At 43.2% G+C, this 16,698-nt stretch overlaps 1 protein-coding gene across 2 annotated transcripts in view; it reads left to right on the top strand.

The window, feature by feature from the left end:
• Nucleotides 1–11,545, top strand: part of ATG14 (autophagy related 14) — a 38,626-nt gene extending 27,081 nt beyond the window's left edge. Inside the window, exons 7-11 of one of the 2 annotated variants that reach the window (XM_077768442.1) lie at nucleotides 51–168; nucleotides 1,466–1,556; nucleotides 1,634–1,719; nucleotides 8,568–8,898; nucleotides 9,196–11,545. In XM_077768442.1, the coding sequence (XP_077624568.1) occupies nucleotides 51–168; nucleotides 1,466–1,556; nucleotides 1,634–1,719; nucleotides 8,568–8,874 (602 nt within the window). In that variant the 3' untranslated portion in view covers nucleotides 8,875–8,898; nucleotides 9,196–11,545. Of the gene's footprint in view, nucleotides 1–50; nucleotides 169–1,465; nucleotides 1,557–1,633; nucleotides 1,720–8,567 lie in introns of both variants that reach the window. The other variant, XM_077768435.1, reaches the window with a different exon arrangement.
• Nucleotides 11,546–16,698: the final 5,153 nt, after the last annotated feature.

Below are 16,698 nucleotides of genomic sequence, written 5' to 3'. Positions count from 1 at the left end.
TTTTTTGTTGGAATTAAAGTTGTTTGTGTTTGGTTGTTTCCCCGCTGCAGACATGGAGCACAGCAACCCCGCTTACACGGTCAGCGCTGCGCTGTGCTATGCCACTCAGCTGGTCAACATTTTGTCTCACATCCTTGACATAAATCTTCCCAAAAAGCTGTGCAACAGGCAAGTCATTAAAGGTGGCGATGTCATCCTTATCTTAGATCTCTTGTGTTCCTGTTGTCTTCTATTCTAACTAACCAAAAATAGGAATTTATTACTAAGACAGAAGAATGACTGTGAAATACTGAGATTAATTTCAAAAGCCTAATATGCAAGTTTGCCTCATTATCTTACAATTGCACATGAACTCTGAAAAGACCACGGAGAATTCTCCCAGTTGGAAAAATAATTGAAGGAAAAACCAGGATATTCAGAGGGTATGCTCGTGTGGAAGAACTGGGTAAATTGTGACACTTGGGCATTTTAAAAAATTTTTTATAAGAAAAACACATNGGGTATAGAGATTACTTAAAAATAAAATCTTTAAAAAAAAAATGTAAAGGTTTACAATCTACTCAGTTCCTATTATGACCTTCCTATCCCCGTCCAGTTATCTTTACCTTTCAAGCCAATGTACGTCTGCATTACCATCTCTCTCCTCTTTTAAACAAAAGGTGTTCTGCTTTACCAGGGTGTTTTGCACCTTGCTTTTTGAGTATTTAATAAATATTTGAGCATTGTTCTGGGCACTGAGGCGGTACAGTGGTGATGAAAACATAATCCCTGCCCTCTTGGCCTTTCATTCTAGCAGAGGGATGAATGATAAATACGGCGTGTGTCAGGTGGTGATAAATAATGTGGAGGACATTTAAGCAGGGTGAAGGAGTGGGAATGGGGAGGCAGGGAAGGGCTTGTTGCCTGGGTGGGCAGGTGTGTGATGACGTGTGACCCTGAGTGGGAGGGGCGGGGAGCGAGCCATGGGGGTCTCTGGAGGAGAGGCTGCGGGCGAAGAGAAAGCCCTGAGGAGAGTGAAGGTGGAGGTGCAGACTGGATGAGCCTCCGAGGGCCATTGTGAGTCTTCAGCTGTCCTGCATGGAGTGGACAGTTAGCAGAGGCTTCTCTGGGTAAATGTGTGCCAGGATCTTACCAGTCTCCTGTTTATACTTTATGGAATAATCATGTACATTTGTCATTTCATTACTGTTCAGTAAATTTTTCAGAAGTGCAGTTGCTTGGTTGGGGGTGGGGTATGCATTTGTAATTTTTATAGATGCGGTGAAATTGCTCTTCATGAGAGAATTCAATAGTTCATTCTTAGAAAGTCTCTGGTTAGCATAGCTTATAAAGAGGCAAAGGAAATGGGGGGTATTATATGTTTTATACTGAACTGTGGGGTAAAACTTACTCTTCAAAATAGCTATTTTAACATAGAATTTCCTCAAAAAACTACAACTTTACAAATTATATGTTTCTTTTCCAGTGAATTTTGTGGGGAAAATCTCAGCAGACAGAAATTTACTCGAGCAGTGAAGAAACTGAATGCAAATATTCTTTACCTGTGCTTTTCTCAGGTATGGACATACGCTGTGAGCTAATTTTTAATTTGTTACATGGTTGAGAATATTAATCAGTTTTTTGCTTTTTCTAGCATGTAAATTTAGATCAGTTACAACCACTGCATACTCTCAGGAATCTCATGTACCTGGTCAGTCCGAACTCTGAACACCTGGGCAGGTAAGAAGGGTGTTTGCTTTTTTCTAAGTGGTGGTATTGTGAGTACTTTTAAGGAGAGGCAGAGCACAGGGGCCTGTTCCCCACCCCCAAAGTCTCCAAAGAGGACAAAAATAAAGCAGTCCCGCACAGGAGGAAACCGGTGGCTAATCCTCTTTGAATCTTTATGGTCCTTACAGAATCATTTCTCAGAAAATTAGTATCAAACAATTTTAACACCTAAAACAAAAGAGAAGAACCCAACTATTCCTGGAGCAGGGCCACCTGGTGCTGTCCTTGAAGACCAAAAGCCACTTCTTTGAGTCCACATTAGTTTTTCCCGGCCCTGTGGAAGGTCTACCCCGTTTCCTGTGCATTTGCCTTCTCACCCCTCCCACTGTAATAGTCCTTCCCAATTTTCTTTTTGTTGATCTGGTCACCATTTATTGGACATTAAGGTTATTAGAAGTTTATGGAGTGAAGTAGTTTAAAAATCCATTAGCTTAAAAACAGGTCAGTAACAAAAAAGACGAAGCAGGACTGGTCTGTGGGATCTTTCTAGTCTCTCAGCCGTAAAAGCAGGACACAGATGAGGTTTTCTTTGGTGCCACCCAAGCAGCCCTCTCTGAGCACTGCTTTCCTTGCTCTGAGCCGTCTGTCCACACAGATCTGCAGATCTGACTTGGTTAAGGTATTGGCACTTTGGAAAGAGAACAAAGAAAACAGAAGGTGGGAAGGTTCCTTTGGGGAGTCCCTTTCCTGTGTTCACTTGCTGTGACAGTGGAACCAAGGCTCCAAGGGTACCCGCTCCACCGGCCAGCGTGCCTGGCTTCCTCCACGTTGCAGTGGACTTCTGTGGTGATCTGCACTGGCTTGTGTTTCTCCCCCCACCGCAAACACTTTCCTAAGACATAGAACTCTTTGGAAAAAGCTGTGTACTGTCTCCAGGAAATAGCACACACACCAGAATTTTGTGCTGTTTTATAGGGGAGTTCAAGCCCTCGCCTTAAAGTCCATTCATTTGTTCACGAGCCACACGAACCCATCAGAAGTCCATTTCAGTTTTAGTGGCTGCTTACTGTGGGTCAGCTTGCCGTTCTCTCTGTACCTTATTTGTAAAGGGTTCAACATTAGGAAATTTATCCTTTATAGTAAGAACTAATATTTATTGAGCCAGTATTTATTGACCCTTAGCCAACTACATGACATGCTTTAAATCACAAGTGGGATTATTACTCTTATTTTACAGAGCGGGTGGTAACTGAAGCTTAGCATGGTCAAGTAATTCATGCCCATGGTCACAGAGGCAGTAAAAATAGTGGAGCCAGGGTCCCAGCACACATCTGACTCCAGAAGGTAGATACTCATGCTTTTATCCACTGTACACTACTTCACCACACTAACAGATTAAAGAAGAAAAAAAATGTAAGACCAACTTGATAGATGCCAGAAAAGCAGGGAATAAAATTCAGTTCCTATTAATAAAGAAAACTACTTGCAGATTAAAAAATAGATTATAAGTAAAGGCTATCTACCATAAACCTACAGAAAAGACTGATGACATTTTACTTATATAGATGTTTGATAAAAGCCTTCCTCTCTAGTCAGGAATTAAAAAGGATGCTAATTATCACTGCAGTGTTAACATTGCTCTGGGGGCCTAGGTGAAGCAAGACATTTTTACAAAGAAGTAAGCTATATTTACATTGGAAAGAAAGAAACTAAATTGACATTATTGCAGAGGATATTATTGAACTGGACATCCAGGAGAACTAAAACTATTAGAAATGACAGTTCAGAATAGTGACTAGGTACAAGACCACCATACAAAGAGCAACTGCTTTCTTATAGGCCAGCAATGAGGCAGAAGATTAAAAAAAAAAAAAAATCCCTTTTATTGAAGCAACAAAAACTACGGATAGGAATAACTTTTACAAAATACATGCAAATCTATATGAAGAGAATATGAAAACTTTAAATTATGCAACGCACATTTCTTGAATGTCAGCCAGGCACTGTTTGAGGTGTGGGACTGAATGAAAGAATGCTGAGACAGTGAAGACCCTTAGGATTTTCTAGAAATAGGAAGGCGGAGTATTATAAAAAACGCTACTTCTCCCCAAAAGGAAACCTGATCAGAATTTTAACAGATATGTATTGGAACTTTGACAGGCTAATTCTGAAGTTCAACTAGAAGCACAGTCTGCAAGGATATTTTGGAAAAGAATAGTAAAAGATGGGCTTGGCCCCTTTTAGCACAGAGTATAAAGGCAATTAAAACAAGGTGCTGTTAGCATGCAAGTAGGTGGAACAATGAGACAAAGAGAATAGAATCCAGAAGCAGACCCTGTATATGCAGGGAATAGGTTGTAGGGGTGGCATGTTGAGTCAAATAATAGCTCAGTAATGGTGAGCTAGTTGCCTATTCATACTGGGAAAAAGCCGATTCATACCACATTCTATATATAAAAATCCGAGATGATACAAAGACCTTATTTTACTTAAAACAAAACAAAAAAAAAACCAGAAAACAAAAACTTAGAAAATACCTAGGAGAGAAGACTGTTTTATAATCATAGGGCGGGGAGGGAATTCCCACACAAGCCACAAAGTCCAAAAACCATGAAAGAAGGAAAGGAGTACGTATTTTACTATGTCAGATCTCTGAATGCCTCTGGTAGGATACCAGATACCATACATAAAGTTAAAAGACAAGCAACAGATATCCTTTGTAATCTGTATAGCAGACAATGGATTCAAATCTAGACTACTTAAATCTTTCCAAAAAATTTCAAATCTATAAAAGAAAGGCATACCTAATAGAAAAGTAGACAGTGGATTAATATAGGCAGTTCACACACAAAAAATGCAAGTAGTCCATATTTAAATGAAAAAAATCTTCAGCCTCAACCAAGAATAAAGAAGTGTAATTCAAAACAGCTTTCCAGTTTTCACCATCGGTTTGGAAAAGTGGAAAGGACTGATGATAGCCAGCACTGGTGGTGGGTCAGGAAGACAGGCACTCTTCTACTCAGGCAGCTTTCCTTGGAGGGCCTGAAGTCTTCTGCGGACTCACCCTGAGTCAGCGCTCCAGTTTACGCCGGGGAGCTCTGTCTGATGCAAGTCCGTATACACAGCCAGGCTCATTACATGCGAGCTTATGGTCTTTGAGCCGGGAGGTCAGGAACTAGAGCTTCAGAAGTCCCCTTTCACGGACCTGCCTTAGTCACAGTCAAGGCTTTGGAGAGATTGTTACTGGAACTTGGGTGGGATTTCCTGTTTCCGTTGAGAACGGCTGAAATGAGGATCCCATCCAGAATCCAGCACAAACTTTTTTTTTTTTTAAATACAAACTTGCAGATATATTCAAAATTGTAAAAAAAATTTTGTACAAAGACACATAGCCATTTACCCAGGATGACCTTTGTTACTGTTCTACCGTGTTTGCTTTATCATTTGTGCAGTGTCTCTCTAAAAATACACATACACACACTTTTCTTTTTCCTGAACCTTATGAGAGAATAAGTTATGGCTCTTGACTCCTAAATACTTCTGTATATATCTCCTGAAAATATTTTCTTGCTTAACCATAGTATAATCACCAACATTAGCAGCTTTCACATTGATACAATACTTTGAATCACCGCCCATCTGCCCATTTTGTCTGTGGACCAGATTAATGTCCTTTACTGTATTGTCCCCTCCGGTACAGGATCCAGTCTAGAGTCTGGTGTTGGACTTAGTTGCTATGTTTCTTTAACCTCCTTTAAATTTGGAACATTCTCATAGCCTACTTTGTCTTTTACAACATTAACATTTTCCTCTTTGTTTTAATAGAACTTTCATTCTGAATTTGATGTTTCCCTGTATTGAGACTCTAGGAATTCTGTGCATTCTGTGGCTCTGGAACACTGCCTGGGCAGGACTGTTTCCTGGACACACTGGCGGCCACAGTGGCCATCTGTCCCTCATTGGTGATGTAAATTTGATTACCCAGCCAGGATGCTGTTTACCTTCTCCACTGCAAATTCCTGTATTTTTCTTTCCTTGCAGCTGGGAAGCAGTCTGTGGGGAGACGGACCATGCAGTTACCTCATATCTGTTGATTTTTTTTTTTTTATCTCATTCAGTCTTTACTATGATGGTGCTTACATTAACACATCATTATCATCCAAAATGCATAGAGTTCATTCTTGAAGTTGTATGTTCTGTCAGGAACTATTTTTGAAATAAGAGATTTTGTAGAAGAGACTTTAAAAAAAACCAAAAAGATCATTTGGTTGCCTTAATTGGTAAGAATAATTCCCTGCAGCATCATTAGTAATCTTTATTCTATAAATACATTAAGCATAAGAGACTTGGTTCTTTTACTAGTTAATTTTGTGTGATGTGTGTGGCTCAGTGTTTGCTGGGCAACAAAAATTGTTCCAGCTGGCTGCTTCGGGAATTATCCACTGCTTTATTTTTCAGTTGAAGTACTTAACTGAGCACCTGTCCATGCCAAGTAGACTCTGCCCTGTGAGATTCCAAGTGGAGAACTACCCAGGTGGTTTCCAGGGGAGCTCTGCCTGGAAGAAGTATCATCCCCAGCCCCACCTTGTATCACTCCTGTCTGTCCCCTGGGAAAACCTTTCAGGATGGGGTCTGGAGACTGTGGCAGTCTCCCACCAGGTAGATAAGGCAGCATCAAAGAGGAACAGAAAGCAGGCTATGCCTCTGAGTTAGCAGAAAGGAAGGCTTGACCTGGCGCTCGGTGCGGAGGTCCCCTGACCACAGCTCATCAGGACAGAATGAGAGCCCTGTGTTTAGGAAAGGGGGTAACCCAGCTAAGATACTTAAGTTGTGAATAGTTTTAGTAGGAAGCCGCCATAAGGAGAGCGGGAGGCTGCTCTCGGACAAGCTGAGGTGGGTGGGGCTGTCTGGAAGCAGATGCTGGCTGGGAGGAGGCAGTAGTGCAGTGAGGACTGAGCTGGAGGGTCGTGGTGAGCACTGAAAGGGGGCTTATTTGGGGAGTTCAGGCAGGAGCGTGAAGGGGAGGCCCACCTGGCTTGTTTTGAGACTGGTCACCTGGGTCGCATAGCCCTCGGATGGAGAGTTCTGGCAGGCTGTGAGGCTAGGAGGAAGAGGTATCAAAAAAAAAAAGGAAAGGTAAGGAGAATCTTTTATGGAAACAGGAAAGGGACACTCCGCTAAGATGCTGGTTTCAGTGGTTGTTGATTTGAAAATCAAGCTGCAGGGGGAGGTAGGAGGGTTGTACGCAGAGTCTTCCAGTTCCTGCTGCCTTCACCCCTTGCAAAATAAGGACTTCTGGTAAACTTGGGAGCCCCTGGTCTGAGAGGCTTTTTGAAATGTAAAATGCTCCCAGAGACCAAAGGGAAACCCTGTGGTGCAACTTTCAATTTAGTATTTGTAAAGCTCTGAAAACAGTGCCTGGATCAGAAATGTTAGCTGTTACCCTTGCTGTGTTTCAGCTGGGAAGCAGGGTTGTCTTGGAGAAACGAAGGCTACTTAACCCTGGAGGAAGTGATCTGGAAGGTGCAGGTGTGGTGCGGTGCACTGGAGGCCAGCACTGGGCTTTTATAAAGGCTGTGAAGAATTTTGGATCATAGACTAAAATGGCAGGCTGTGTTCTAGGTTATTTCTCATTCCTGCTATTTTTCTAACCCTTGTCATTTTCCCCAACGTAAATATCAGTGACATGGTAACTGAACTGAGGTATGTGTTCTTTTCTTGGGGGCAGCACTGGAGAGAGGCTGCTGGAGGGACTTGGCCCCAGTCCCTGGCTGGCCGCAAGGAAGAGAGGAGGGTGGGGTGACAGTGCCCACCCGATAGAAGGAAATGGCTCTCCTGAGGCAGGAGCTGAGTGGCACTTGAAAGGGGCAAGGGAAAGGCGGCGGCAGGCCTGGGCGGGGTGGGCTGACACGGTTCCAGCGCGGTGCTGAGGAGCTGTCAGAGCCGAAGCCTGAGAACGGTGATTAGATTTGGAGATGGCGACGTCATTGGGGACCTTCGGGGAATAGTTTTCTCCTAAAATATAGTGCAGAAACAGGCACTATTCCAGATGAATATAACCTAAGTAGTTAGATCTCATTCTGTTATAAATGTGTCCCTAGAAAACTAGGTGATGTCTTAAAATGCGTGCAGGAGCCTGCCGTTGACACCATCCAAGGAAGCGTCGCTAACGTGCATACAGCCGTACCCTTTAGTTCTTTCGAGTCATAGGAACATAGGAATTGGTGGCTTCCATAAGACATAGGACGTCTGTATGGCTTTTTCCTTTACATTTGTTTCTTGTTCCACTAATACACCAGACTATATATCAGGTGACCGTTTTTGTCAGAATTGTCTCATTGAAATGCATAGGTAATGCGGTAGTACAAAACGGGGGCTCCTGCTTGGGACCAGCATGGTCAGTCTCAGTGGATGGGTATTTCCCATCTGGAATCTGTACAAGTCAAGCAGGTAGAATTGAGGAAAAGTGTGGTATCACCGTTTTATTCATTACTTGGATGGCAGCTATATAGGTAAAGAAAAACCCAATTGTAGACCAACAGCGAGCACAGTGCGGACTTAGGAAACACGTGGAGTGGTGGTTCTGGACCTCCTGTCCGGTCAGGCCTTATGTCACCTGTTATCACAATGCTGGTTATCTTTTTTTAACTTTTTGAGACAGTGCCAGTGGGGGAGGGGCAGAGAGGGAGAGAGAATCCCAAGTAGGCTCCATGCTCCATGCAGAGCCTGACTTGGGGCTTGATCCCACAAACTGTGAGATCATGACCTGAGCCAAAATCCAGAGTTGGATGCTTAACTGAGCCACCCAGGAGCCCAGCAACGCTGGTTGTCTTAAAGACTCCTTCACTGTGTGTGCACAGGTCGGGACCCTTTGAAGTGCGAGCAGACCTCGAGGAGTCCATGGAGTTTGTGGACCCTGGCGTTGCTGGGGAATCAGATGAGAGTGGCGACGAGCACGTCAGTGACGAGGAAACCGACCTGGGCACGGACTGGGAGAACTTGCCGAGCCCCCGGTTTTGTGATATCCCTTCCCAGCCTGTGGAAGGCTCCCAGAGCCAGAGCAGCCAGGTGTCCCCGCCCATCGCAAGCAGCAGTGCCGGGGGGATGATCTCCTCTGCCGCAGCCTCGGTGACATCCTGGTTTAAGGCTTACACTGGACACCGCTAATGTGCCCGGACCAAAACATGCCAGGTTTGCATCCAGAAAGTTGTTCTTCCACTCTGTTCTAGTAAACTTTATGTATTCAGTTAAAATAGTGCCTGGAACAGAAAGAGGTTAAACCATTGTGTTTTGGTTTTGTTTTGTTTTAAAGCGGGGAGACAAGCATTTCTGTTTATCAGATGGCCAGTGGGGGTGACCCGCATGCTTACAGTAGAACAGCAGGGTCAGAGGTCCTGCTGCCCTGACCAGTGTTGGTGGGAGAAGGGCCAGTGTGCGTGCTCTGTTCTGCTGAAGCAGAACACTGATTTGGCCTCCCTTCCGTCACAGGCCCCAGGACCCACAGATGCAGGGTGACATGTTGGTCCTTGCGATGCGGAGACTGTTCCTGAGCACTTCACATTTTAGAGGTGGAATCACAAGGGAGTGATTCTTGATGATCAGGACTTGCAAGATAAAAACTGTTTCATATGCGTTTGTTCTTATGCCATGATTTTTTGTCCAGAGAACCAGCAGGCAATTTGAAATACTTGATTTTTTTAGAATTTGGTCATGCTTAGTTTTTAGGTCAAGAATTTTGGTTTGTTTGGAAGGGGGGGGCGTGGTTTTTTCCTGGGGGAGGGAGGAGGAGTTTGAAAATTATTTCACTCATGCTGCTGCTGTCGTAGCTTGTCAGACATTCCTGTTTTTCTTTCTCCCACACACCAAAGAAATGAAGGTCTTTATTTTTGGACCCACATCCATGAACGCAAGAAATCCCAGCTGCAATGATGGCCTGGAGATTTAAAAACTATTTTCTTACATTCTCTAGGGAATTATGTTCATTCTCACTTAGATTATTGAATTCCTACCATCTACACTATGTGCATTTTGAAACTGAACTTTTTTTATGAGAGAAAAATAAGTCATTAAGGTAAGCAAAATGCCTGCCTGGGCACAGGTTAAAAGCCACTTAATGGCCCCTGGTCATTCTCCTGGTGTCCCAATTTCTTTCTAAGGGATTCAGTAGGTGGCAGGTTTTCCAAGAGAAAACCATCCTGCTTGTTTTCTTAGAGGTCTTTGTTGCTCTCGGGACACGGGACACTGTCTTCGCTCAGAAATGCAGAGCAGATTACAGCTGATCCCGTTTTCTATCCTGGGGAAGCTCTGACAGAATTTTCCCTCACCAAGAGAGCGTTTTCAGCTAATGTGTCTGTCTTGTCATTCTTGTAGTGACAATCTTATAAGAAAACTGTAGAGGCATTATGTACAAATATGTAAGTAGTTTATTTTTAATAATTGCAAAAAAAAAAAATCCTATGTAATGACTACAAAAAGAAATCCTATGAAAAATTCCTAACAGGCATTATTACCATATCTTGTTAGTGTGATTAGCATGACAGTACCTCAGATAAATCATTCAGAGATTGGTCCCACCCTAGCTTCTTTCCTTCTTGTAATTATCATAGCTGATACTTTGCCTCCAAACCCGAGGTGCTATATAGCTTTTGCTACTCGTATATTTAGCGTTTGGTAGAGTTGCAGAAGAATGGTGTTAATCCAGGAGTCCCAGGTTCCCGGACTCTCTTAGTTTTCCACTTAGGGAGGAAACGGGCTTTTCTCCGCATGGGTTCTCACTAGCAGGCGTCTGTCTGACGGGCTCAGCTTCATGACCCCTGAGCCGGCATTTGTACCACTCATGTCTGACATTCATGGAGGCTGGATATGGTAGACTTGAACAAATACCAAATGAACTTAAATCCCCTGAAATGAGGGTTGTCTAGGCACTTCAAACCCTCGAAAAGAAGAGCTTAGTTTCCAGTGCTGGAAGACGTTTTTGGGGCTTGGGGATAGAAACGGACTGCAGCTAAAAGATGCACAGTCATGGTTTTTCTCAAGCCTCTTACAAAACCATGAATGTGAGATTGAGCTAAAGAATACAATCCAGAGGTCACAACTCACATTTAGAGTAATTCAATAGAACTTACAAGGATATGGGAAATTAGGGATTGATAGGGTATATTTTGTTGTTGTTTATATCAACTAGAGGCACTTTATTTAGGGTTAAATGATCAAACCCTGTAGTGGTTTTGAACACCAACATACTGGCTTACACTGCTGAGATATTTTGGTTTTCGTTATTTTGCACTGGATCCACCTTGTAAATATTCTTAAATATACATTTCAACCACTGTTTTTTTCTACTCTCTTTGCTGCTCATTAAAATCTTTCATGTAGGTGCCAGAACCATATGTAAACAGCTTTTTAAAAATTGAAGCTGGTATTTTTTTTAGACAAAAGCCATAGAACTTGGTCATGTTTTCCATACAAAGTGATTTGTCAAAACAAGGTAGTACTAATAAACACCTACAGGCACCAAATAGGCTGCTTAAAATGGTCTGTTACTTTTTTTTGTAATGGAATATAACTAAGAAGTTTTGCACATCTGTAAGTTAGGGGGGAAAACAGTATGTCAACACTGGGTGTCGGACAGAATTCATTTAAGGATTCGTGTTTCAACAGTTTGGTAAGGAGCATTCAGAGGCATGCTGTTTTTAAAAGAACTACAGTGTCTGAGAATTTCCTTGTGGTGTCATGTTGCAGGAATTTCCCATTTCTCTGCGACTTCCAAACCAGTTTGAGTCATAATAAATGTTTTCTAAACTTTTATTGTATTATTGCAATAAATCTTTTAACAGTACTTTGCTAGTATGTATGTCTTTTTCATGCTCTGGTTACTCATTTCTATTGATACATCAAGGGTAGCAAGAATGACCTTTAACTCTGAAATATTTCATACAAATTACAGGGTAATCTTTTTAGAATTTTTTGCTACGTAATGAGAAAGGTCTAGTAATGTTAAAACTTAGAGCTTATGGTGGTATTTAACAATGGTCCATCTTTAGTACGCTGGGAAAAACTAGTTGCTTACCAGTTACATACTTTCTGTAAAGATGCATATATAATGCACGTGCCCACAGTGACTTAGTGTAGCATGGTGGCTCCCTGGGGAGGAACGGATGGGGGCCTGCAGGTCACCCATATGGAACCTGCCCAGACTTTTCTTCAGGACAAGAGAGAAAGAAATGTCAGAGGTTAGAGGCGCTGTTGAGAGGAAACCCAGATAGTTTTGCAGAATCACTCTTCCCCCTTCCCCCTACCCCCTTCCAGGTTAGATCCTGGAGAAGAGTGATTCCTGGGCAACTGCTGCATGGATCATCCTATTGCTTTACCTGCAGAAAGCTACCCGGTAGCAGGAGGAAAGTGGGCAAGGAGACAGAAGAGTTCCCAAATAGGGCATGTGCCTCAGTGCTAGTGCCCTTTCCACCCCCTGACCCTTACAAGGTTCTCACACTTAAACACCCTTCTCCTACCTAGTGTATACTGCTCAGAGATGCCCAGCCCCAGAGTTACATCGTGACTGAGTCGAGAATTGGGGCGAAGCAGATGGGAAGCACTAAGCACTTTGTCCTTAGTAGTTGGGTGGTCATTAAAAGTTACATCAACAAAATGTACCAGGAATTTGAAACGGAGCTTTAGGCAAGTCATCTAACCTTCAGTTGTGAGATGCTCAATGAGAGAAAACCACCACCACCAGCATCCCATTCCAAGGATCTGGTGAGACAATGCCCCGAAAAAAGAAATACAACAAATAATCCTAAAATTTGTATGTAACCACAAAAGACCTTGAATAGCGAAAGCAGTCTTGAGAAAGAACAAAGCTGGAGGTGTCACAAACCTGGGTTACAAGATATACTACAAAGCTGTAGTAATCAAAACAGTATGGTACTGGCACAAAAACAGACCCATAGATCAATGGAACCAAAGTAGAGAGCCCAGAAAAAGACCCATACTTATATGGTCAGTTAAGCTACATACTGTAAAGGACGCAATAATACATGATGGAGAAAAGACGGTCTCTTAAATTGTGGTGGGAAAACTGGACTTTTTTATACATATATCCAAAAAACCTGAAAATGGATTAAAGACCTACATGTGTAAGACTTGAAAGCATAAAACTCCTAAAAGAAAACATATGCGGTAATCTCTTGGACTTTAGCCTCAGCAACATATTTATGGATATGTGTGCTCAGGCGAATATGAACTATTGAGACTACACCAAAACAAAGCTTTTACATAGCAAAGGGAACCATTAACAAACATACACAGGGAAGCTACTGAATTGGAGAGGATATTTGCAAATGAAGTATCCAGTAAGGGTTTAATATCCAAAATATAAAAAGACTTTATACAGTTCACACCAAAAAAAAACAAACAAAAAAAAAACCCCCAACCAAACAAAAAAACACCAACCCAATCTACGTCCTGACTTGAATATACATTTTTCTGAAGAAAACAGAGCTAGCCAAGAGACACATGAAAACATGCTCAACGTCACTAATCATCAGGGAAATGCTAATCAAAACTACAAGGAGATACCACCTCACACCAGTCATAATGGCTAAAATCAAAAAGACAAGAAATTAGTGCTGGTGAGGATGTGACAAAAAGGGAACCCTCAAGCACTGCTGGTGGGAATGTAAATTGGTAGAACCACCGTGGAAAATAGTGTAGAGGTTCCTCAAAAAATAGAAATCCCCTATAACCCAGTATTTCCACTACTGGAAAACAGAAACACTGATTCGAAAAGATATGCACCCCTGTTTATGGCAGCATTATTGGTAATAGCCAAGATATGGAAGCAATCTAAGTTTCCTGGATAAATGAATGGATAAAGATGAATGTACACGTACATGCACAATGGAATATTACTCAACCACAAAAAAGAACAAGATCTTGCCTTGTGTGACAACATAGACCTAGAGGGTATTATGTTACATGGAATAATTCAGAGAAAAACAAATACTGATTTCACTTATATGTGGAATCTAAACTGAACAGACTCCTAAGTAGAGAGAGCTGGTGGTAGTTGACAGAGGGGAAGAGGATAGGGGGATGGGCAAGACACGTGAAGGTGATTAAGAGGTACAAACTTTCAGTTATAAAATAAGTCATAGGGCATGCCTGACTGGCTCAGTCAGGAAAGCATGCAACTCTTGACCTTGGGGTCATGAGTTCAAGCCCCACATTGGGCTTAGAACTTACTTTAAAAAACAAGTCACAGAGATGGAAAAGTACAGCAAACGAATATAGCAATAATATTGTAACAACACTGTGTGTGGCAGGTGGTAACTACACTCACCGGTGGTGAGCACTGAGCAATGTACAGAATTGCTGAATCACACTATTTTGCACACCTGCAACTCCTATAACACTATCAACTACACTCCAATAATTACAATTTTTAATGGGATAATAAAAGTCTGTATGTCCGTATTTTAAAAATGCAGGATCTTGAGCACCACTGAATCAGAATTGTCAAGTAGAAATGTAACCTGTACATGTAACTTTAAATTTTGTTAGTCTCATTAAAATGGTAAAAATAGGTAAAATTTTTATATTCAAGATATCTCAATTATTTCAACATGGAATCAATATGAAAAAAAATAAGATGGGTGTGCAGAGAAGGGAGGGGCTGGAGAAGGGTCCGATTTGCATTCTTGCCCTGAGCCACAAAACTACTGGGGAAGCCTTGCCCCACACCCACACTGTTATAATAAATATTCCTCGAATTCGCTCACTGTGGATGTGTCCTCAGTTTCCTATTGAGACCGACCCTGTGCAAGGAAGAACCTCTGTGAGTACAGACTGGAATAAATTGAGGGGCCTTAGGCCCGGACTCCTGGCTGCGGAGAAGAAAGCGGAAACAGGAAAGGTCCCACTGGGTGCTGGGGCAGCCGCGTCACCCCCTCTACCTGGGAGAGTCCGGCAGGGCTGCGGTGGAAGAAGTGTCGATGGCAGGCCCCAAACCCTGCAGGATGATCCTGCTCAACTGCGCATGCAGAGGAGGCTTCAAGAGCAAGAGGGCAGTGAAGGCAGATGGCTGAGTCCCAGAATATGGAAGGCCGTGGCTCAGGCCTGGCTCCACCCCTACTCGCCGTGGCCTGCAAACACCAGTTGTGCAAATAGAACATCTAACCTCTTAGGTGGGGACAGGGGCCTGACACAAAGACAACCTTGCTCTATATTTTACCCATTAGCAACTTAGGTTGAATTTGGGTTTTTTTTAAGTGTTTTTTATTTTTGAGAGAGGGAGCGAGCATGGGGGGCGGGGCAGAGAGGAAGACACAGAATCCAAAACAGGCTCCAGGCTCTGAGCTGTCAGCACAGAGGCTGACATGGGCTTGAACTCATGGACCACGAGATCATGACCTGAGCGGAAGTCGTACCCTCAACTGAGCCAGCCAGGCGCTCCTGAATTTACTTTTTGAAGAACTGCACCATATTTCTCATACTACTCGAGACCTGAAAATACCAGTTTGTGAATCAACTGTTCGATGGTGGGGAGGGGACAGAAAGGAAGTAATTTAAATAGCCCAGGTATTACTGCTCTGATGAACCGGGAGACGGGATGTGCCATTCCTCGTCTGTTTCTGCTGCGCAGCTGGTCCCTCAGCAAGAGCACCTCCTCTTTTGTATCTTACACATTTCTCAGCACCGTACATGGTACACATCACTGTCTACTGGGTGACGGACACAAAGCATTTCTGAGAGTAATTCCAGCTGTATGCCATTTCCCCCCTAAATGCTAACTTTAGAGCATAATCCCTGCTGTGTTTCATCATTCCAAAGAGAAAAGCCAAACATTTAATAGAGCCTTCTAACTTTTAACATTGTTTTTATAGCTCACCTTAATCCAAAGACAATTTGAGACAAAGGGTACCTGAACTGATTTGTCCTGAGGCCTTTTCTCTGCTAGAGAGTAGATTGGGGGAGGGGGGAGGTTTGAGGGGAGTAGGCTTCATTTTGGTTTTTAGAGGAATATCACCTCTCACAAGGGTTGTTGCAGTGTAAAAGACTGTCACCCCTCTGTTCCTGATTCCCTTCCCAGCTACCAACACTAGTGGCTCTACGCCTCTAAAATAATACCACAGTCAAACAAGGACCTAGAATAGGGGTGCTGCCTGTAGTTTTGCTTAGGCATCAATATACTGGAAGCCACCCATGGGAGCATGACTACAATGTTTGCTCTTGCGTGAGGCTGGGCAAATACCAGCTATGGCCACAAACTTAGGAATGGCATACATGTCAATAGAAAGGATTGCACATTTCCCACAAAGGTACTTTTACCAACTTAAAAAGATTGCAACACTAGCTTGTTTGAACACAGAGGAAAAGGAGGGCTAGAAATGATCAGCTTCCCCCCCGTGCTAGGTGCTGTGCACAGCAGCGAACACATTGCACTGCAGCATGGTCCCTGACCAGAAGAACTACAGAACATTGGCTCTTGTTACTATTATACAACAAGGAGTCTGGTGCAGACTGGCTTCATTCTGGTTTTGAGGCAGGTTGGAGAAAGGAGAGGACAAACAGCCAGTCTGCTGAGTGAAGAAATGATGGCAGTGAAAGCTACTGAAAATGCCCGGAAATACCCACATAGTAAAAAGTCTCCAAGGCCTGTCCATAGAGGTTGGCAGGGAGGCCCTGACAAGCCCAAGTCAGAAGGGATAACTGGACAGACCCAGGAAGGGAGCTCCTAGGTCAGGCAAAACTGTCAGCGCCCAGCCTTCCACAGCCACAAGGCCCAGAGCCGCCTGCTGTCAGGAGCCACCTGTAGTGACAGAGCCCAGATCATACCAGATGCACAACTGACAGTCACCCACAAATCTAGGGCTGCTGTAGGAGCATCTCTAACCAAGAATGCCCCCATGGGACCCGCTCTGATTCTCCTAGATCCCTTTATCCTCCCCACTTCAGGTTTCTCATACTTGGTGGAAAATTAGTGTAGCCTAG

This window comes from Crocuta crocuta, unplaced genomic scaffold (genome assembly GCF_008692635.1).
Source record: "Crocuta crocuta isolate KB4526 unplaced genomic scaffold, BGI_CrCroc_1.0 scaffold10, whole genome shotgun sequence".
Taxonomy (NCBI): domain Eukaryota; kingdom Metazoa; phylum Chordata; class Mammalia; order Carnivora; family Hyaenidae; genus Crocuta; species Crocuta crocuta.
Note: the sequence above shows the minus strand (reverse complement) of the source record. Positions and strands in the feature narration are given on the sequence as shown.